Source organism: Urocampus carinirostris, chromosome 12 (genome assembly GCF_059441175.1).
Source record: "Urocampus carinirostris isolate Australia breed hairy pipefish chromosome 12, RoL_Ucar_1.0, whole genome shotgun sequence".
NCBI lineage: Eukaryota > Metazoa > Chordata > Actinopteri > Syngnathiformes > Syngnathidae > Urocampus > Urocampus carinirostris.
The window spans coordinates 32,221,425-32,244,733 of record NC_142360.1 but is presented as its reverse complement, the minus strand read 5'-3'; the positions used below and the strand labels follow the sequence as shown (position 1 = coordinate 32,244,733).

General features: G+C 41.2%; 1 protein-coding gene across 3 annotated transcripts; it reads right to left on the bottom strand.

The window, feature by feature from the left end:
- Positions 1-610: 610 nt before the first annotated feature.
- On the bottom strand, positions 611-11,194 carry exoc1 (exocyst complex component 1). Of its 3 annotated transcripts, XM_088350084.1 has the most exons (20): positions 11,119-11,194; positions 10,452-10,583; positions 10,212-10,342; positions 9,963-10,122; positions 9,746-9,763; positions 8,997-9,184; positions 8,603-8,830; positions 8,312-8,444; positions 8,132-8,241; positions 5,196-5,345; positions 4,931-5,039; positions 4,470-4,514; positions 3,494-3,657; positions 3,315-3,428; positions 2,815-2,894; positions 2,501-2,729; positions 1,672-1,855; positions 1,409-1,608; positions 1,154-1,348; positions 611-1,089 (listed from the first exon to the last, which is right to left on the bottom strand). In XM_088350084.1, exons 2-20 carry the CDS (start codon positions 10,573-10,575, stop codon positions 937-939), a joined length of 2,715 nt encoding a protein of 904 aa, XP_088206210.1. In that variant the 5' UTR covers positions 10,576-10,583; positions 11,119-11,194; the 3' UTR covers positions 611-936. The 3 variants fall into 3 exon arrangements, with proteins under 3 accessions (XP_088206210.1, XP_088206212.1, XP_088206211.1); XM_088350086.1 differs by lacking the exon at positions 4,470-4,514; XM_088350085.1 differs by lacking the exon at positions 9,746-9,763.
- Positions 11,195-23,309: the final 12,115 nt, after the last annotated feature.

Sequence of the window (23,309 nt, the reverse complement as noted above, 5' to 3'; positions counted from 1 at the left end):
ATTAAATCAAATTTATTTGTGGAATCATTCATTCTGGATTCGGTGCAGCGTCTACTGTCATGCGGACCCTGTATCAGTCTGTACTGGTGAAGGAGCCGAGCTGAAATTTACCGGTCGATCTACGTTCTTACCCTCACCTATGGTCATGAACTTCTGGTCATGACTGAAAGGACAAGATCCCTGATACAAGCGGCTAAAGGTAGCTGGGCTCTCCATGAGGGATAAAGTGAAAAGCTCGGCCATCCGGAAGGGACTCCGTGTCGAGTCGGTGCTCTTCTGCATTGAATGGAGCCAGTTGAGGTGGATCGGGCATCTGATATGGATCTCTCCCGGACGCCTCTCTCGGGAGGCCCCGCACACGCTGGACATACTACGTCTCTAAGCTGGCCTTGGAACGCTGCGAGATCCGTTCGGATAACTTGGATAGAGTGGCTTGGGATAGGGCGGTCTGGGCCTCACTGCTGAGGCTACTGCCCTGGATAAGCAAAACATGATGGCTGGATAAATTCAGCATCAAATACTAGCAAAGTAAGAGTTATTTTTATTTGAAATTAAATGTAAATAAGTGGCTTAAGTTGGGTTTGCAAAAATAAAAAGGCAACAAATCATAATAATTTAACACTTATCATTTATTTAAAAAACAAAGCAAAAAAAGGCAAACAAGTGCAGTAAATTAATGTGACAGTTCTGAAGTAGATGGAAGTAATCCCAACTCCAACTCCCTCAGTTTGGACATTTGCATTGGTTGCGCTGGGTACTCTGACAAATGTTAGATTTCGTGATGATTCTAAAGTGTCCTTAAATCTGTCCTGTGGAGAATCATTCGAAGCAGTTACAACCCTTCCAGAGACATCAAAAATAGATGGAAGGATGACAATATAGATTTTTGCACGTTTTGTCCAGAGTGTCAGTAGTGAGCTGCTGGATTTCGTCGGCCTAATGGGATTGCGCTATGCTAGAGAAGTACTCCAGCATGTCCTTAATGGTGAACTCCATGGTGATTCCAGAGCCAGGGTAACATCTTCCGATCAGGTCTTCAAAGTGTTTGTACTGCCGGATGAATTCATCCTGCATAGAGTGCCACACCACCTACAAGGAACGCATACGAGAGGGACTCACAGATCAGAATTATAGTCAAATAATCACATCTCACCTGTAGCAAGCTTTCCTCTTCACACAAGTGCTTGTCCACCTTCTTGTAGAGGTTGTCCAATCCCTTTTTGACCTCTTTACCTGGGTATTCTTTGATGACCTTGCGAAGTTCCTGCTTGTTGAAGGCCAACTGATAGCTTACCTCTTCCTCGCGGATTCCTTGAGCCACTCTGGCTTCCACGCCTTCGAAGAAATGCTGCAAAAGAGCGATGATGAGGGCAATCTTGCTGTGTGAATCAGAGGTCATCAGACTTACGTTGAGCTTTTCCAGAGGCTGGCCTAGGGAGTTAATGACGTAGGACTGCAGGTGATCAGTGTACTTGTGCTTGGCCTCACGTCTTTCTGCATCCAGGCAGGAAATTTTCAGCCGGGACAGCGTGGAGAAGATGTGGTGGAAGTTCTCCATCATCACCACATCTCGTGGCGTCTTCTGGCTCTCGCTGGCCACTTTTTCAACTAAAATAAGACCATCGTCAGATCTTGCCTTCTGCATGGATACACACAAGAGTTGGCACTTGCCGTTCATGAAGACCGCCCTTATGAGCTTGACGTAAGCTTTGTCAAGATCGCCACGACGTTCTGCGTTTCGGAAGATTGTCTCGGCCAACTCTGCAAACTCTTCGAAGCCAGAGACAAAAGGCAGGATGCCGACTTTGCTCTTCTTGGAAATTTTTACTTCTTCCATCTGTCTGATCTGGCCAGACTGTGAAGAGGAAAGCATAGCTGGATACATCAGATTTTAGCATACACACTCCTTGTTCAAATTTCCAGGTTTCATGATCAGTCTATGGTGAACGACTAACACTTTTCCTACCGGCACTATAAAAAAATCTGATGTTCATAGCTATCAATAACAGGGAAATCATATATATATATATATATATATATATATATGTGTGTAAAAATAAAATTATTCACTATTAAAAATATTTTAATTAATTGTTAAGTTTACTCTGCTTATCTCTAATGTAGTTCTGTTATTAATATTACTATGCAAATGAAATTGCATAGGAAGCTAAAGTTGATCGTGATGCACTGTTAACATCATTGTCACTAGTATCCAGTCGTGTTTCTGATCACCACACCCTTCAGGGTGGATCTGCTTTTTCTGACCTTAGAACGTATTGGAACTTTTGCATGTCGTAGGTTTTCTTGTGCTCGTTCTCTCATGCAAGTTCAAAGATCATTGATGTTTTTTCTCTTTTATTCAAGAGTCTGCTTACCTAAAAAAATTTGAGTCGATTTCTTAACTTTAAAGAATGCTACTTGGAATTTTGTTTTTAAAAAAACAAAACAAAATAAAACAAAGATTGAGGTGTGCTTGATAAGAATTGTACACACAACTCACAATGCATTTGTCAAAGTTTCTCTTGACAGTGACCAAAACATTTCCAAGCGTGGTGCTGAGAAAGGATGCAGGGTCCACGTTTTCTGCCGTCCACACGTGGTGGCTCATTTTCACCAGCATGTACAGCGAGTGGAAGCTGTCAATCTTGTCGCCCAGAGCGATGAGGCTGTTCAGTTCTGTCTCGATGCTCTGGAAGACTTTGTTCATCATCAGCCGCACCATGTCTTTGCTGTGTAAGGTGAATAAAATGGAAAGAAAAAATGAGCCAATATGTTTGGATAGCAGACGCCATTAAATTTTATGCAAGTACTCACTCTGATGACAAGGAATGTCTGTGTTCCGCCTGGGGAGGTATCCTTGATGGTGCGCTGCCATCCGAATCCTCGACTTCAGGCTGAGCAGAGAAAATAAAACCTCACAACTCTTGTCAAACGTTTATGAAGGATGAAAACATGCCAGTGTCTATTATTGTCTCGCAAACCTATGCTTTTGGGAGCAAAGAAAGAAAGCAAGTGCATCATTAAGAGATGCCATCTAGTGCTTTGAAAATGATAACCTGGTTTATTGAAAGTCTAAATTATTCTCATCTGAGGAAAACAACAAACAGAAAAAAGCAATAAAGTTTAGTTCTGCAATACATTTTGAGTTTCGCATTGCAGTATATTATTGAACAGCATTTTTTATTGTTGACATAGTAAATCCATGCAAAATCTTTAAAATGCTCAAATAATGAAACCCGCCATATTAGAAATATTCTAATTGTTATGTGGTGAATACCATTTGCTGCAAGGGGCTAATCGGAACAGAAATTCACCTGTGCAAGAGGAGGCAAGACAGTCGGGTGATGTTGCAGCTTGAAAAACTTGCTGATAAAGTCCTGCTCCGCGAGGCACAGAGGCTCCAGCTCGCTGAGAACCTGCTCAAATATCTGCAAACCGACAGTCCGCAGTTCAATTGCTCTAACTTCCAATAACCTCGTGCGACCTTCTCTACCTTGTCAAACTTTGTGCGGTCGGCCACGTCCAAGTCAGAGGCTGACATGTTGCCCATGTCAAGCAGTGAGGACGACTGTGAGCGTCGGCTGTTGGAGCCCTGCACGCTCAATTTGTTGAGGCTGGACGTGGAGCCTGTCAGCTTGCCGGAGCTCCCGTGAAGGCCTAAATTCAATTTGTTCAAATAGGTAAATGGATGAAAGAAATGAGGATACGTAGGTGTAATGCAAACACAAGGATTGAGCTGTTTTTCAGTTCAGTTATATGAGAAAGCAAAGGGCAGTAGCCACTCTACATATGAGATTAATCCGTTCCCAGATCAAGCTTGTATCTAGAATTTCTTGAATTTAGAACACATTTTTCGCAAGAGAAATAACCAAAAAACAATTAATCCGTTCCCAAGTTAATGCTAAACATGGACACATCTACCTGATCACTAAAAACAAATTCAAACAGTAATTGAACAAAAAATACCAGTGATAAGAAAAGGGATGATATTAACGAAATAAATGAGTTTCTTATGACTTAACCATGGAGAGTCTGCAGTTGCCAACATAGATGTGTGTGTGGTGGTAGAGGAGTGAGGGAGAGAGGTCAGGAAGAGTGAAGGTACACGAGGGTTGATGATATGCAAGCATTCACTGTACACTTAAAATTCAAGTTATAGCAAGTTTAAATGCCACAAAAAAGAGGTGCAATGCAATAAAAACAACACAAGGCACAGGATCATGTTTGTATGGCAGGAAATGCACATGCTAACTGGGACAAGCTGATGCAGACAGTGTGGGGTTTTGAGCCCACTGCCCTCTAAAGGTATTATTGGGGAAGTTGTCGTAACTTGGATTTTCACTGGTATGTCAGGTAAGATCTGGGCCGAAAGGCATCTCGTATCTCTTGTAACTAAATTATCTCATATGTAAAAGGGCCACTGTAGTAAAAAAGCAGGATAGTGAAGCTCTCTCATTATATCGACTTACTTTCAGTCTCCGCTTTGAGTGCGGTCTCCTTCCGCGGAAGCGTAGCTGCAGCCAGTTAGAAAAGGGCAGGCATTGAAGACAGAGAGGTTAGGCTTTAGTACATGCAGCACAGGTGTTAAAACAAGCCAGTTGACGTATGCTGAGACGCACTGCAGTGGACAGGCAACACATCCCTGGGCTGGTCTTAACAGGAAAGATAACAAAGAATGCAGAGAGCAGAACTGTCTAAAATGTTAAGTAGGTAGCAATGTATTGTTCCTGCCAAAAATGAAAAACAGTTTTTTGACAACATTGGTAAGCGTTTAGGTTTAGTGCCTCAGGAGTCTATAAGACTAAATAACACTGTATGGATTAACAAAAAGATGTGTCTTGCCTTTTTTAACAATACTTTTGGTTGATGCTACAGAAAACCTCTCATTTCTATTAAAATTACTCATAGTTTGAAAAGTGCTTCACCTTACCAAACTTGGCCTTTGCCTCCTTGCTCGTCCCTGCCATCTTGATCTTGGCAATCTCAAAAAAGTCTTTGATTTCACGTTCATAAAGTCGACTCATGTAGTCCACGTAAGTCTGCAGGAAAAAATAACTGCATCTTTTACTTGGAAAACAAATGACCATATTTATGTTGTGTACAAACAACACAGCGTAATGACGGCAACAAAAAGCCTAAGAGAGGCTCTCAGAAGAATGAGAGGTGAGCTGTCACTTCACAGTAAGGACACTGACCCTTGATAGGCCCTCGTACTTCTCCCGATGGGTGATCTTCAGCCACTCCATGAGCTTGGCGTAGCGCAGAAGGTCCCGGTGGAGAAGGCTGTGCTTAGGCAAGGTCAGCTCCACAGTGTGCTGGGATAGAGTGGAACTCTGGTCGTGGCCCTAGATCGCAAAAAAAGGGAACAACTGGAGCATGACCAACTTATGACCTATTGACCCATGAAACCGCTCAAACATACTTTGTGTTTATTTCCATCAAAAACATTACTCGTAATATTTGCAATTTTCCAGTGTTATGTGTATTGGTTGTATTGCAACACAGGCACACTTGTAAAGAATGTGAGTCCATCAGTGACAAAAATAACATCCTGTTAGCAGCAATACACTCAAAGGGGACCTCTTCACTCTATGGTCAAGGGGCCGGTTAGGTTGTTAGACAGACATTTCATGCACAGCTCATAGGGGGGTAGTTGAAGGTGTTGTGGGTTGAAGCTACTCACTGGAAGTGACAAACATGAAGACCTATAGAAGTGAGGGATGGTCATTTTGAAGTGACTGAAGTGGTTGAACTGACAGAAACAGAAAGAGCAGTGTAGGGTGACTTAAAAGGGGACACAAAGAATAAAAAGGGGGAGGAAGTGGGGATGCAGGAAGGAAATTAGCAGATCCAGGAACTCTAGAAAGAAGAGCCAAACAGGAGGTCCCGGAGTCAAGAACATACATTCACCAAACCTTTATTCCCCTTAGCTCTTCCCAACCTGACAATTAACATTATGCCCACAGCACAGCAAAGGGTAAGTTGCTGTAACACAAAAGTCTTTATCAACAGAGAGGCCTGGCAGCATACACTAGTTTACCCCCTCCGCATAATATCCGTGATTGTCATTCTTGACTATCCTTCGCCATTCACATCAATCCCAAGGACACAATCTTGCATCCACTAGATTAACAGACTTCACATTCAGAGCATATTTCATCCCATCCTACCAACCATATTTGGGCCTTTCTCTCAATATATTTTCCCCCACTTCTGCACTTCATCCTCTTTTAGTCAAACGGCCTTCATCCATTCTTTCCATATGTCCAAACCATCTCAGAACAATTTCATCAACCCTCTCAGCAAGGTCTATCACCATACCAGTTCTTCTCCTTCCTTCATCATTCCTTAACTTATCCAGGAGTGTCACTCCACACTACGCAAACATCTCATTTTAAAGACCTTTAACCTATTACGCAAACACCGATGATGGTACCACCACACCTTCATACAATCTTCGCTTTGCATCAATTTGCAGATCTCTACATTTTAACAATCCGTTTAGCACACCCATTGCCTTGCACCCTTCACCCACCTTCTTCTTCACATCCTCCACCAAACCTCCAACTGCTGCCACAAATCAACCCAAATACTACCTCCTGCAACTTAACACCATTCAACAAAATCTCTAATCCACCTACCTCACCACCTCTCGATCACCTCATTACCTTCTTCTTGTCTGCATTTACAAACAAAGCACTCAGTCCTGCTGCAGAGTCAGGCACCGAGCAGTGTCATCCGCAAACAACAACTGGCTTACATGCAGAGGTGAGTAGAGTAGCCAAACATTTTACTCAAGTAAAAGTACTGTTCTTTCAGAATTATATTACTCAAGTAGAAGTAAATGTATTCATCCAAATACTTACTTGAGTAAAAGTAAAAAAGTACTTGGTGAAAAAAATTACTCATGTACTGAGTAACCGTAGCAACATAGTATTTATTGATTTATTTAAAGCAACCAATCAGATCATTAAATTATCACGGGTCATCTAATAAACCCCAACATACATTTAATTAAAAAATAGTCTAAAACAATCAACGTAAATTCAAGTGCTTTAATAAACAATAAAAATAGTATAAATCAAATAAATAAATTAAGCACATGTAGCACCCACACACATTATATATATATATATATATATATATATATATATATATATATATATGTGAGGCTAAATTTATATGACCTGCGCATACAACACACTAAAAAAAAGCCTTCCTATATACGTAATTTATGTAAAAGTATTTTCTAAAACGGAAAGGTTGAATCAAAGATGCTGGATGGTTGAGGATAATAAATGATACATTTTACTTCAAATGACCTTTCAGGACACCCAAGTTCGCTGTACACAGAATATCAAACAACAATAAAACAAGAAGAAAACAAGAAAGTCATAAATACCAAAGTAAAGTTACAATTACAATTGAGCAAACTTACCGCTACATGTTTTCTCATGTTTGATGTTGAATTCTTAAATGCAGAAATCTCTGTTTGTTTAGGCAAACAAAGGAGACATTGCATATTGTAGCTGGAGTTTGGCACCCTTTTTAAGGGGAACATGCTTTTGCTGTAAGGCCAGGGGTGATATTCCTCTTCTGTCTTTTTATAGTCGGTATTGCTTAGCGACATTTTCGATTTGTTTCAAGTAAAGGTAAAAGTATAGGGATGTAAAAATACTCCTAAAAGTACAGAATTTCCAAAATGCACTCAAGTAAGTAACAGAGTAAATGTACTTTACTGTTAATGTGAGGTTCGCTACTACCCACCTCTGCAACCCACCCTAACATACTATACCTGCTCTACCATGCACCTCAGGCACCACTCCACCCATATACAATTTGAACAACCAAGGTGACGTGACACACCCTTGCCTTAAACCCATTCCTGACGGAGACCACTCGTTCACTCCAATCCCAACTTTCACACAAGCTCTCTACCCTCATTCAAGCGTTGCTATACATCCTCAACACTTGCCGCAATGCCTCCCAATTTATCCTGTCATGCTTTCTATATAATCCATGAATTCCCAGTACACCTCTCTTCCTTTCGCTAAAAACATTTTTTTAACTAAGGAAATTGTTTGAAATCAAGAATTGCTTTTGAGCCCTAAACATCAATAAAAGGCATTACCTGATGCACAAATACATTGTTGAGATGATTGGTAAGGCGGCGAGCAAAAGTGTCCCTTAGATCAGTGAAAAGATTCTGTTGTTGCTTCACAGCCATCAGCTTGTCGTGGCCTATGCAGGCATAAAATGGATTTAACTCAGCATAAAACACAATTTTGCGATGAAGTGCAAAAATAAATACCTGGTAGGAGGGCAACATTCATGCACTGCAAAAGAGCTTCGGCGGCATTAATGCACGCTTCAATGCCTTTGGGGGAGGTCAGGTCGCCGTCTTGCAGGGCTCTGATGTGGCCTTTAGACAGGTCCATGTTGTGCTTAATGGGCAAAGACAATTCTATAAAGTCTAACAATCGATGCATTTTCTTTTTTCCCAAAAACAAATAAGCTGTGACCTAAATTTAAAAGAGAAATCCTAATGTTTGCTGAATGAAATTGTAATATTTTATTCCCTATCAGTTTGATTTTGCCTCACCACTAGGAATTGGATCTCGTCTAGCAGCTTCCCGTTGTTGGTGTTGCTTATTTGGATGAGGCGGTTGCTCTGCGAGATCTGGTCCATTTGGTCTTTGACGCTCTGCAGCATCTCCTCGTAGCTGCTCAACTTGCATTCGATGGTGTCCACCTCGCCCAACGCCTTGTCCAGTAGCTGCATCAGGATGTTAACCTGCTTCTCTGACGCCATGATGGACTGGATGTTGTCCTTGAAAGTAGGCATGAATACGGCACAGGAGTCAAAATGTTTTTTCAAAGCTCAAAGGGTCTTTTTTCGGAAGAATTGAGTTTTGAGGACAGTTTTCCACGTTCATTTAAAAACTTGGCAATGACAGTCTAATTTAGGAAACATTTGACTTTATTGTGGAACTCACCCCATCCAACACCTGTAGCTCCCTGGAAAGTTTCTCAGCAAAGGCTTCAGCGTTGGAGATGGCATACTCACAACCCTCCATCATGCCCTCAATGTCCTGCTCCTCACGAGTACTTAGCTCCTGGTACTCATCGAGAGCATCCTCGTCGCCACCGGCGACACTCTGGCTCTCGCCACTGGGAACAGACTCTATTATAATACAGGGAAAAAACATGAAGAGGCAGACATTAGCAAATATGAGGCTCTGATTATAAATGTGGTGAGAGGTGAAAACATTCAGTGACAGGGAGAAGACTCGTGAAAGTTTCAGTATCACAATGGTGACATTATAAAAACAGGCATTCACCACCTGTTAGTTGCTGGTCAGTATAAAGCCGTTTTGTCTCTATAAAAAGTTATATTTTAACCACCGTAGATGGTTAAAATAAATATCCAAAGATTGAGAAGTTTTTTAGAACAAGTCTCGCCACAATTAAAAGGAGACCTCTTTCCATTCGTAATCGTCCACTAAGATTTTGATTGGTAGAAGAAAACAATAAACCAAAATAAATCATAAACAAACACATACATATAAAATATGTGAAATTTACAAGTGACAAGTAAACACACAATCACTTTAAATTGGTAGCACGGTCATGGAAATTAATTGCATTTTAATAATGGCGGTTGGTGACAGCATTAGGAGTCATGGAAAGGAATTAGAGGAGTAGAGAAGCGATTGTGTGGTGTGGGAAGTAAAGTCCTACCAACCTTCCGCTTTAGGAAGTTCTGGCCAGAAAAAGTGTAAGAGAGAAAGAAGAATTTTAAAACAGAAAGCCACACCAAAAGCAGAAAACACAGAGAAGAAGGGTTGAGAAGTTACTCAACAAACATGCTTAAAAAACAGCAGCACAAAAGAGACAAGTCAAAATTCAAACAGTAAGCACATGTGAGAGTAAAATAGAGGTAAAGACACAAGATAGCGCACCTTCTAGTAGCTGAGAACTGACATTGACAAACTCCACCTTCTTCCTCAGGTAGCGCTGGTTAAGCTTCCAAATGCACGAAATGAACGAGTTTTTCTCCGCAGTGCTGCTGGCAACCCAGCGGTAGACCTTTTCAAAGTGCAGGTCAAACTCTGGGTTTTCCTGCAGATAAAGATTTTTTTTTTCAAAAAAGAGAGTTTTAAGAAATACTCCTTAAAGTATATTTTTCATTTGAAGCAACATTATCAGACCTTGCTCGCATCTTTGGCATCCACTTCAGTCAGATCCCGGAGTTCCCAAGTTAGCTGGCGTTTGTAGAAGTCTCCTTTGTCGGATTTCTTCACCTTGACCACTTTGACCTGCACAGGCCTCTCTGTGGTAACTGAAAACACAATAACAATAGATCGTAACCAACTTTGGTCATTTTTCCTATTTATTGAGTGAATTGGAGTGCGAAAAAAAGATGAAACTAGAAACAATGTGTCATATACCTGTGGCGCACAAAAAGCAGTTTTTCTTCTTCTTTCCCGCCTTGCAGACATTGACGATACCCAGAAGACGCTCGTCATTAGGCGTGAAGATGTCTCTTTGGAGAGCGTGCTTGATGGCGGTCATGGTGGATGCTGTGTTATGAATGAATACAAGTTACAAGCCAGAAGGGGAATTTGAAAGGATGAGTAAAAAACGATCTTTGCAAACAGTTTTAAAACAACATAAAAACTAAATTCATCACGGTGCTACATGGTCTTACATGCATTTTAAAAAGTTGCACCGGATTAGAAAACATCATAGAATACACGCAAAACATTGTGCCTGAGTAGAAGCATTGTAAACAAAACACACTATAACAACAGCACACGTCTACAGAAATCGCTCAAACTATCTAATATTGTATTTATTCAAACACTAAGTGTATAGAACAATCAGGTTGTCTATTTCGTTAAGTGATTGTCAGCAGTGAGGTTATGCTAATAATGACAACATCCTTCCTGACTCCAGCTAAAGCTAGGTAAACACGCTAACAACATCCACCCTTACGTTTGAAATTCACATACAATAGAAAGTAACCAGCGAACACTTGTTTAATATTTATGATGCCATCTAGAATATCACATTAAATGGGAATAGGGAAAATGTAAATAAGGGACATCAAATTACCTTGTTGGAATTTTCTCCACCAACGGCGTCCGCTGTAAACTCCACCCTAGCCCACTTCACTTCCGTATTGCGTCACGTGATTATTCTGTTCAACTGCTACGCATGCGCTCGATTTATTAAACGATTTAAGATTGTTTTTTATTTTATGCCTTTACTGTCACTTACAAATAAAAAATAGTACTGTACTTTTTATATTTGATTTATGTAAAATAAACAAAAGAAAACAAAAATTAGTCAGAGAGCACTGTCTTATTTTTTTTACATAACTCATATTTGAAGGGACAATGTGTAATTTTTAGTGTCCTAGTTGTACAAAATACGTTCATTTAGCAAAAAAAAAACACTTATTTGAATATAAGGCAAAATTACCTTAACTCTCATCTCATCTCATCTCATCTCATCACATCACATCTAATCAGCTGCACCGCTTATCCTCAGTAGGGTCGCGGGGGTGCTGGAGCCCATCACAGCAATCATCGGGCAGTGGGCAGGGGACACCCTGAACTGGTTGCCAGCCAATCGCAGGGCACACAGGGACAGACAACTCGCTCGCTCATTCACGCCTAGGAACAATTTGGACCAGACAATTCACCTGAAAATACATGTCTTTGAAATGTGGGAGGAAACCGGAGTGCCCAGAGGAAACCCACGCAAGCACGGGGAGAACATACAAACTCCGCACAGGAAGTCCGGTAGCTGGATTTGAACCCACACAGGAGTCTCCCAAGACCTTAGAACTGTGCCGCACACGCGCTAACCACTGCGCCGCCGTGCTGCCTAATGTTTTGAATATTAGGCAAAATTACCTTAACTATCATACCCATTTTTATTTTTATTGAGAATAAAATCATAGGTCGAGAAAATTGTATTGCTTTTACATAGTGGAATCTCTACTTAAGGTCGCAGCATGTTCGTCCGGCAACTTACTGCTACACTGTGCTCTGTGGCACTGGTTTCCCTCACATTAAACAATACAGTGCCATCTAGTGGTCAAATATTACATACCGTGGCTTTAAAACATATCTATCCAGGTCAGTGATGCAACTTAGAAGCTCTGACTTTTTATAATTGCTTCAAGCTGATAGCATTGGTTGAATTCAATAGTATTTGATAATTATTCAGAAAAAAGTAATTGATGCACAGAGGAGATTGGCACTATCTCTCATGCTAATGAGACAAAGATGAAATAATGTTTACTCAGATTACCTGGTGGTATAATTTCCTACCTTGTTTTGATTGTGAAAAGACAATTCTATGCTCTCCGCACTGCAAAAGTGACCTGTCTAACCTCACGTCTTTGTCACCATTTGTATGCCCATGGGTGGCGTGTACTGCGATAAGATGACATTTTGTGATAAAATACACTCAATAGTTTGCACAGGCATACAGATGAAAATCTGTCTTAGTTGTGGAGTTGTGTTGACATAATGCCCAGGATAGCTTGCAGTAAAATGATGAACAAATAAAAACCTCTGACAGTCATTCTTAAATAAAAATACAAAGAAAGTTGGCATCAATATTCATGATTGATATTGAGATTCACTGTTTTAACAGCAATACCATTATCAAAAAAGAGGGAGACCACATTAAAATGATATAGGGTACCAGGTATCATTTTCGGTATTGGTTCCAAGCCCGTGATAGTCCCCAACAGAAACATAGAGCGAAATTAGAGGAACACAATGTGATTTTAAAGAAAGAAAATTGGTAGGGTTTAAAACTATTTCCCTCTGGTTTTATTAATTTATTTTTGCACTGGTGTTTTCAGTATTGGTATTCGTCAAGAGTTAGGTGTCAGTATCAGTATAAATCTGAAAAAAAGTGGTATTGAACACTGGTACTTATTACTCAACATTTGAGAAGTCCCAACACCAATACTAATAAACAGTATCACTAGATTTTTGACAAGGCATGAGGTAAGACAAGCCTCATATGAGATGTTATTACCAGGGTTGGGTAGGGTTACTTTAACTTGATTACTCTCAATTATTTTTGGATTACTCCAATACCAAATATGCTAATAAAAGACAAAATAAACTAAATATGAATGAAATTATGACTCACAACACGTGGTAAGCTTTCTCTCCTGGCTTTGATCTCTTTGATCTCCGGCAAAACTAACATCAAATGCGACAGAAACAAAATGAAAATAAATCCAAACAGCTTGCCGACATCATTTTTGCCGTTCCATGTATTCCGTTACTCCCCAAGCCTGTACAAAATTTAGTAATTTTATTAATATTTAGTTCCTTTTGTCTTTTATTAGCATATTTGGTATTTGAGTAATCCAAAAGTAATTGAAAGTAATCAAGTTAAAGTAACCCTACCCAACCCTGGTTATTACTGTACCATAGCATTGTTCAACCCATTTTCCTGCTCCACATGTTTATTTCACGATGCTGTCTATAATGAACCAGACCAAACTTACAGGTATCACATACACAGCAGCTAAATTATCGGACTACCACTCCCAACGTCTCAGCCTTAAATAGCAGGTCCCTCATCCAACTGGCTAACAAAAGTCCGGGATATCACTCTCCCACTACAACAATACTTCATCCTGCAACTGTCAGGGCGCAGATACAGAACAATAAAATGTAAGAAAGCCTGCCTCTGGAAAAGCCTAATCCCCTCTGCCATTACCTTTTTAAACTACAGGATCACTGACCCATTGAATCAGTCTGCCTTTTTTGTCCCAGCGTCATGCATTTTTGCCATTCTGCCAGGGTTTTTTTTTGGTGTAATGTAAAGTCTGTTGTTTTCTCCCGGGACAGTCAGTGGAAATGAATTTTCCTAAAGGAACCAATGAATGAAATCTAATCTAATCTAAATCAAATTACTACAGAGTGGATATTATTCAAATGAATCATATTTGTATGAGAGACCAATACCAGTCGCCATTTTGTCTCTGCTTTTGGGTAAGAAACTATTGTTAGAATTTAATATATTAAAAATGTGTCGTTCACCAAATTGTTCAAATTAGTTATCTGACTCCATTAACCAAACATAACCTTTTTTATTCACCTAACAATGCATGCTCGTTTATTTTTGTGAAAAGATGGACAAAAGAGCTGCATTTCTACACGGGGGGAGATTTAATTTCTTAAAGTTTTTAACTTTTTAAGTGAACTCCATCGAATTAGCCGAATTAGTGTCGCTCTTCGTCGAGCCTCCTTTCTCGTTCTTCTCCCTCGATCGATCTTCTTTTCTCCATCTTCTGAAGTTCTTCCTCTGCCTTTCTCCCAAGCTGGCGTGTCGGCTTCTCCCATGAGCGCGTCAGGAAAAAGCCCCCCACGTGGGCTCCACGGCTCCTCAATGTCTGAAGAAACTCAAAACAACACCAAGCGTTTATCAAAACAATGCCTGACGTCCTTCGTCAGCGCCCTGTTATCATAATTCCCCAGCCAAAACACTCAGCACTTGGAACGGCGCGACCTGAAGCCCACTCCGTGAAAATCTTCATTGCACTCGATAAATGTAACTTGTATTATAAAATCCTTTAAAATGTATAATATCCTTCACTATCAATTCAAACATTTTGTTCTATTGAAATATGCCACTGTCCTTATTTAGTCTCGATTGTACTATTTTATAGTTCATTTAGTTGTAAGCATCTTATTTCGCTTGTGCTTTGTTTTGTAGTCAGAAGTAGCCTTATGCATCGTTGTTGAGGTGTATCACCTCAGGTCTTTGAGTGGATTACACAATCAAAGGCAGGATACATCGATTTCAGCTCATGAGGAGATGCAATCAGCTCAAGAATGCCAGCGTGGACAATTGACACAAAGCAAAGTCCAACTCATCCCTGTTAAACAAAATACAATTGATTTCTTCAGTCAAAGGCTGAGCGGCTTGAGCAATATTTTCCCTATGATGGTGAGGCTCTCGTCAGTAGAACAGTGCTCTATTCAACTGTGAGAACCATTTATGTTTAACATTTTACCTTGTAATAGATTTACAATCAGTTTTTGGTCCGTGCTTTTAGTATTAGAACTATGGTAAACCACCTCAGTCTTTTCAAAAGGGGATTTTTACTTATATTGCCTGTAGCTCATTTGTGCCCGGAATGTTCTTTAATATAACTACTCATCACTCAGCTTTTAATTTAAACAAACTACCACTCTCTACCAGGATCAAACAAACACGCAAAAGAAGTAAAATGTGATTTACAATGAACACACACCTACCAACACTATCGTTTTATGTGTTTCTTCCCTTACCACAGATTTTTTTTTCAAGAAAAATCGACCGCTTTTTCAAAGTCAATCATCATGAACTGCTTTATTTTAAAGAAAGACTAGGTCTTTGTGCGTGACTAAACTGCTCCACCGATCACATTAGATTTCTGTTTTGGTAAAAGTTGTGACTTGTGAGGGGCGGCAGTAGCTCAAGAGGTAGAGCGCTCGTCTTGGGATCAAGGGATCCCAGCTTGAATCCCGGCTCGTCCGTCTTACATGTCGAAGTGTCCTTGGGTAAGACACTGAACCCCTAATACCCCCAATAAGCAGGTTATGGCCTTACATGGCTACAAGACCGCTATTGGGAAATGTGGAGCACACTGTAAAGCGCTTTGGGAAGTCATTGACTTGAAAAACGCTATATAAATGCAGATCATTTCAAATGCAGATCACTTCTGGTTTTAAATAAGCGTTTTGTTTTTTTATAGCCTACTCTGGAGACGGATTGTCTTTGTCACATAAAAATAGAGTGTGCGATAACATTTATTACTTTTTGATGGCAAAACGTTGGCACTTATGCAAACATAGAATACAAAATTAAGCATGTATAAAACCATCTGTCGATGCTTTCTTTGTGTGGACATTTTATTTAAGAGGACCTTTGGTGATGACTCAAAAGTTGGGAATCTATACTGCCTTTTTATGCTTAAAATGTAGAACTGTTTTATTGTAGGATACATTATTCATATTATAATTTATTTACCATTCAAGACAATAAAAATCTCACTGCCGGGGGCTCCTGTGGGGCAAGAATCCGCTTCATAGTTACTTTCATCTGAGAGATAGGGATGATGTGTTCAGGTCATCATGACACCAAAATAATTCAGCAAGTGGCCATTTTTGTTTCCTCTGTTTGCTCTACGAGCTAATTGTTTTTACGCAATCGTGACTCATTCAGCCCAATATGCACTTCTGACACTTGCCTTCACTCGATGTCAAAAGGCCAGTGTTGATGTGGGCCACACACAATAAAATAAAAGTTCTGAATTGGCGTTATTGCGCAAGATTAGTGTTGCGTAGTGTGTGCTCTTCCGGAGCGAAGAATGGGGGCTCCTCTTTAACAGGACTGGGGAGCCCCACTAAAAGATTGAAGGCTCAATCCCAGGCAAAAAAGGAGACTACTCCTGCCACGTCTGCGACCTACATTTGACATTCACGGCGCCGATGAGCGGCAGGTAGCTTTTCTTATCACGGCTGGTTTGGAATTTCTATCAGCATGGCATTTGGATCAGGCCTTTTAGGGGCCTGCCGATTGCATCGTCAACCACACAGATATGCACATAAATAATGAATCATTAGGCTTTTTTTGCATACTTTGGAGAGCTCCCTATTCCATTGAGGGCAGAGAAAATGAATCTCCCCAAAGCATAAATACGTTTGTTTTAATCCGTCTTTAGCCCTTTGACTCCTGCGTCGAGTGAAGATGACGTTAGTGTATATAAAAAGTAGAAGGATGGCCGCCGCCTCGAATGGATGAAAACAGGTATAACTTTGTTCTTTTTTTTTTTTACTGTTGTAAACCGACTTTTTCTCATGCTACTTGTTTGTATATTTTAGGGTAGCAAGAAGTTGGGTTATCAAAATAAACGCTGGGATGATGGGCAGTTTGTGATGTTTCCAGAGGTGGTGTTAAGTTTTTGGAGGCTGATGGACCCATGTGAGGGAAGCAGGAACTGGAGGCAGGGGTGCTCGAAAAGAGGGATTGTATTTAATCATGAAAGGAGGTAATGAAGTGTGTTTTTTCGAGTGGGCAGGAACTGTTTCAAACATGTTAACTGAGGCAATAAAGACTTTTTATTGTTAAATTGGAATGAAGATTTATTTAGAGAACATCACACGAGTGGAACACAGGGCACAGACAAGGAGGGCTTAAGCCCCTGAGCCAGGAGTGTCAGAACCAGAACAGATACAGGACCCAAACCATGAAGGGGGTAAAACAGAGCAACGGGAAGAAAGTAAAAAGCCCACGGCTTTCTTTACCACCATACCTGTCAACGTCCACAGCTACATGCCCGTACAAACTGTTGTATTTTCCCATACAAAATACAAAATAATCGTACACCATATTTATTTTTTTCGGAATGATGCATGATGGGAAATCACCAGGCGACAGACGCATGCGCACAGTAGCATCAAACCGTTCGCTTCGTTTGCAACGAAAAAAACGATACCGAGACAGAGGCTTCCGCGGCGAACTCCTTTGACTTGATAGTCGGTGTATACCGAATGGTACCCATCATTGACAAATTTGGGTTTTTCCGTACAGATTTCCTTGTACATGGTACTCGTCTTAAAATGCAAAAAAAACGCACTTTGTACAGGTTGACAGGTATGTACCACGGATTATATTACATGCAGATGTACCCCCACTCTCAGGCAGGGCTAAAGTGTCCGGTCTCAGATTCACGTCTGCGATTTCAGGGCTCCTCGCACAATAGTGCTAATAATGTAAAGGTGTATTGCACCCTCTTATCTCTCCGATTTGATTTCCCCCTATGTTCCTGCACGGAGTCTGCGCTCGGAAAATGCCGGTCTACTTGTGACTCCGAGAGCCAAGAAGTCTGCGGGCTCGAGAGCGTTCTCCATCCGGGCCCCGGTGATATGGAACGCCCTGCCTCTGGAGATAAGATCTGCAACCTCAACGGAAGTTTTTAAATCGAGGCTTAAGACACACTTCTATTCCAAAGCGTATGATTGATGCCCACCTCATATTCTGTTTTGTCCTGTCTTTTTCCGACGCCTGCCTGGCTGATACGAAGGAGAAGGATGATTTGGGATGGGTCAGTGGACCAGCGTCTGACCTGAAGCATGTCAACCCCTGCATTTACCAGCTGGCAGAGACGGGAGGCAGCGTCGTGGCCGTCATAGACTTTCTGGACTGGTTTGCAGGCTGGGGGCGTCGTTGATGTCATGCACTCAGATTTCAAGATGGCGACTGCGCATGGATACATGCTTGCGGCGAGCTCTCCAGCTAATCTTCTATTTATTGCCGTTCTCTTGTCTTTTTTGCTTTCACTTTTGGACACATGTGTGGCCAAAAACACTTACAGTAGGGACGAACTTATTCGGTTGGGTGGGCGTCTAAATTTCGATTATTCGGGCACTTTTTATACCGCCCATGATATACCGAGCGAACTTCAAAGAGACCCGGCATCCTTGTGGACAGCTATTCCTCTTAAAAAACGGCGGCGGCGGCCCCGTAAAGAAAGAAAACAGAAACGTGGTTGCCGTGCAGGTAGATGTGTGAAGCGTGTGAAGTCCAAGCAGCAAGATGGACGCGAGGATGTAACTAATTCCACCATTCATTCCTCGCCGGACAACCGACGCTTTGAACTCAGCGCTCACGAGCGGCCACAACGCCGGGAGCTTTTGAAGATCTCGACAAAGACTACAAAGAGTTCAGCTAAGTCAAATGATTCAGCAAAGCTGAAATTTGGTCTGTTAAATATTAGATCGCTTGCTCCAAAAGCTTTACTTGTTGATAACATTATTCGTGATTATAAACTTAACTGTATGGGTCTTTGTGAAACGTGGTTACGCCCGGATGAGCACTTAGCGCTAAATTATGCCTCTCCCCCAGACTACGAGAGTAGTCATATAGCACGCACGCTGAAAAGAGGTGGTGGTGTTGCGCTAATCTCTGAAAAATCGCTCAAATTTAATACACGTACCTCTAATAATTACAAAACGTTTGAGGCTCTTGTGATGCGGTCCCCTCAATTGTCAATTGATGTAATAACTATCTATCGTGCACCTGGGCCATACACAACTTTCTTAGACGAATTTGCTGAACTTTTGTCTGAACTAGTAACCTATGCAGACAAAATAATAATTATGGGAGACTTTAACATTCATATGAACTCCCCACACAGTTCACTTACTATTGCGTTTAGTTCTCTAATTGATGCATTTGGTTTTACTCAACTGGTTGACTTGCCAACCCATAAAAATGGGAACACGCTAGACTTGATTCTGACTCGAGGAGTTTTAACCTCAAACATTATGGTGCTACCGTGTACTACTGTTATCTCTGATCATTATTTAGTGACATTTGAGGTGCTAACTAAATGTAAAGTTAATAAAGCTGAGGGATCTAGCGGACGCAATATAAGCACTGGCACAGTTTCTGAGCTCTTTGAACTCCTTCCTGGAGCAGTTGCGTCCTTTCCTAAATACAATGGCTCGATTGACTCACTCATGAATGAGTTCAATACCACCCTGACTAGTGTGCTGGATTCAATAGCGCCCATAAAACTAAAATCACGTCCTAAAAGACGCACACCTTGGTTTACTGAGGAAACTAGAACCCTTAAAAAAGAATGCAGGAAATGGGAGAGAAAATGGCGCGCTACCAAGCTTGAGGTTTTCCATCAAACCTGGTGTGACAGCTTGTTAAAGTATAAAGCGGCCCTTGCCTCTGCAAAATCGGCCTACCTTTCGAAGGTGATTGTGTCTCAAAAGAACAACCCCAAAGCCCTTTTTGACACTGTAGCATCGCTTACAAGGCAACAGCCTATCGCAGACAGTTCGACACACTCTGCTCAGGACTTAATGGTCTTCTTCACTAAGAAGATTCAATGCATACAGGAAGAAATTGCAAAAGATATTGTTAGTACCACACGTATTAAAGGACTGAAATTTACAGATGCACGACAGGGTGGCTGCCCTGGGAAAATGGCCGGTTTTAGTGAACTGTCACTTGATGATCTCAAACAAGTGGTGAATGCGGCCAAACCGACAACTTGCCAGTTCGACCCGCTCCCAGGTTCACTTATTAAAAGTCTTTTTAGCGTCCTTGGGCCTTCAGTTCTAAATATTATAAATACATCACTCTCCTCAGGTGTAGTTCCAGCAGCTTTTAAGTCCGCCGTTATTAAACCCACACTGAAACGACCCAACCTTGATCCAGAAATATTAAGTAATTACAGACCTGTGTCAAACCTACCTTTCCTCTCTAAAGTACTCGAAAGAGTAGTGGCACAGCAGCTGAATGCTTTCATATCGGAGAATAACCTTTTTGAATCCATGCAATCAGGATTCAGGGCTAACCACTCTACTGAGACAGCTCTGATCAAGGTAACAAATGATCTCCTAATGTCAATGGATTCTGGCGCTTCATCACTTTTGCTGCTGCTGGATCTTAGTGCTGCTTTTGACACAGTGCGCCACAATATCCTACTAGAACGGTTGGAAAAATGGATTGGTCTCTCAGGAGCTGTCCTCTCGTGGTTCAAATCCTACCTCTCAGATAGGACACACTGTGTTAAATATGGTGAAACGACATCTGAGCCCTTTAATGTTACCTGCGGTGTTCCGCAGGGTTCAGTGCTCGGCCCCCTACTTTTCAACATTTACATGCTTCCGTTAGGTGATATTATTCGCAAGTACAATATCAGCTTCCATTGCTATGCAGACGACACTCAACTATATCTTCCGTTGGAGGAATCTTCCACACTAAACTGTGGAAATTTGGAGGCCTGTCTCACTGAGATAAAAGAGTGGATGTCACTCAACTTCTTGCGTCTTAACTCTGAAAAGACTGAAATGTTAGTCATTGGTCCTTCTAAATGCCGGGACTTATTCTCAAAAACTGCTGTGAACATTGACAAATGTCACATCACACAGAGTGACTCAGTTAAAAATTTAGGTGTCATATTTGACCCTGAACTATCCTTTGAGATGCATGTAAAACAAATTACTAGAACTGCCTTCTTCCATCTTCGCAACATTGCTAAAATCCGTTCAATACTGTCTCAGTCTGATGCGGAAACATTAATTCATGCATTTGTTACCTCCCGTCTCGATTACTGCAATGCACTACTCTCCGGTCTCCCGAAGTCCAGAATCAAGTCTCTTCAGCTAGTACAAAATGCCGCAGCGAGGCTCTTAACCAGGACAAAAAAGTACGATCACATAACACCGATTTTGGCTAACCTGCATTGGCTCCCAGTTAGCCAAAGATGTGACTTCAAAGTTCTCTTAGTATTGTACAAAATCATACATGGACTTGCTCCCTCTTATCTTTCAGATCTGATCTGCCACTATGTCCCGGGCCGAAGCCTACGATCTGAGAGTGCTGGTCTTCTGATGATCACGAGAGCAAAGAAGTCTTCTGCTGGTTCGAGAGCGTTCTCCATCCGGGCACCGGTGCTGTGGAATGCTCTTCCCCCTGAGATTCGATCTGCAACCTCAGTGGAAATGTTTAAATCTAAACTTAAAACTCACTTCTACTCCATTGCATACGAATAACCTACTCCTCTTGTCGGTTGAAAATAGTTTGTGTAATATAGTGTAACAATCTGTGAAGCCCTTTGAGACTCTTCGTGATTTAGGGCTATACAAATAAAAATGACTTGACTTGACTTGACTTTCCGGACATTTTCAACATCTTACCTTATGTTTACTATTATGTGTACAGTAATGCTAATTGTAATTCACCCTGGTCAATCCTGGAAGGGGGATTACCACATGTGAGGTCCTTTCTCAAGGTTTCTCTTTTCTCCTCACACTGAGGTTTTTGAGTTTTTCCTTGCCCGCATGCTGGTTTAAGATCAGGTAATTGTGTAATTTTGTAACTGTAATCCTGTGCAGTCCTTTGAGACATTTTTGTGATTAAGGGCTGTATAAATAAATTTGACTTGACTTGACTTGACTTGACTTGACTTGACTCGTGTATTTGTGCGTATCTATTATTATCTACTCGGTAGAACGTGACAAACAAAGATGGGTTCACAAAGTGACAAAGTGTCCAAACTAGTGATGTTACGCTCCAAGCAGACACTTGAGACAAGGGTCGAATGCTCGCTGCAAAAGTGTTGAAGTCTCAAAGTCTCGCTGGATTCAGTGACACATCTAGTCAAGTCAAGTCAAGTCACATTTATTTATATAGCCCTTAATCACAAAAATGTCTCAAAGGACTGCACAGGATTACAATTACACAATTACCTGATCTTAAACCAACATGCGGGCAAGGAACAACTCAAAACCTCAGCGTGAGGAAAAAAGAAACCTTGAGAAGGGGCCTCACAAGTGGTAATCCCCCTTCCAGGATGACCAGGGTAAAATAGATTTAGCATTACAGTACATAAACATAGTAAACACCAGGTAACATGTTGAAAATTTGTCCGGAAAGTGCATGACAGCAACGATGCCCTTAACCTGTGAACTAGTCCAGTAGGTCTATGACGGCCACGACGCAGCTTCCCATCTCTGCCAGCTGCAATCGTTGACATGCTGCTGTGCAACGACCTTTTCAAGTAATTTTGCAAAAAATGGCAGATTTGACACTGGCCTATAATTACCTAGGCTTTCTGGGTCAAGGTTAGGTCGCTTAAGCGTGGGTTTAATGACGGCAGACTTGAAAGCTACAGGAACAATACTTGAGGATAGCGATATATTAATAATATTTAAAACTGATGGTCCTAAGATCCCAAACAGATCCTTCACCAGTGAAGCTGGAAACAGATCAAGCAGGCATAAAGTTTGTTTGGCCCTACTGATCATCTGTGTTAGACTATCAAGGGACAAATCATTGAAACTGGAGATTGTTTCTAAACAATCTAGTGACGTCACGCTCGAAACACGAGTAGACGCTCAGTAGATGACACACTCCCGCGCAACAATTTTCTCGATAGGTTGTTCCAATCCGTGCCTTATTTGATGAAAAAAATCAAAGCGTAGTGATGCCACACGCGTTTCAGCAGGTGACCGTCAACCAGTGTTCCCTCTAAGCTGCACGCGTGCGCAATTGCGCACTGCTCGCACATTCTCAGCGCACAAGAAAATCTAGCCAGCGCACAAAAATGAGGGCTCAAAATTATCAATTAAGAAGCGACTTAAGTCAAAGTTACAGTGCATGAAGGTAAAAATACACGGGTTCCCCTGACGTTGTGTCCTAAATGCAGTATTTTGAAGTCAATGTCGAACGAAGTTGAAAAGTAAAGTTAGTAGAGT

What these genes read in the sequence shown, in the direction of transcription:
- exoc1 (XM_088350084.1), bottom strand. Translation starts at nt 10,575, where the DNA reads ATGACCGCCATCAAGCACGCTCTCCAAAGAGACATCTTCACGCCTAAT. An exon ending in CTGCTTTTTGTGCGCCACAG is followed by an intron (nt 10,343 to 10,451) that starts GTATATGACACA and finishes TTGTGTTTTCAG; the next exon opens with TTACCACAGAGAGGCCTGTG. An exon ending in ACCGCACAAAGTTTGACAAG is followed by an intron (nt 3,429 to 3,493) that starts GTAGAGAAGGTC and finishes GTCGGTTTGCAG; the next exon opens with ATATTTGAGCAGGTTCTCAG.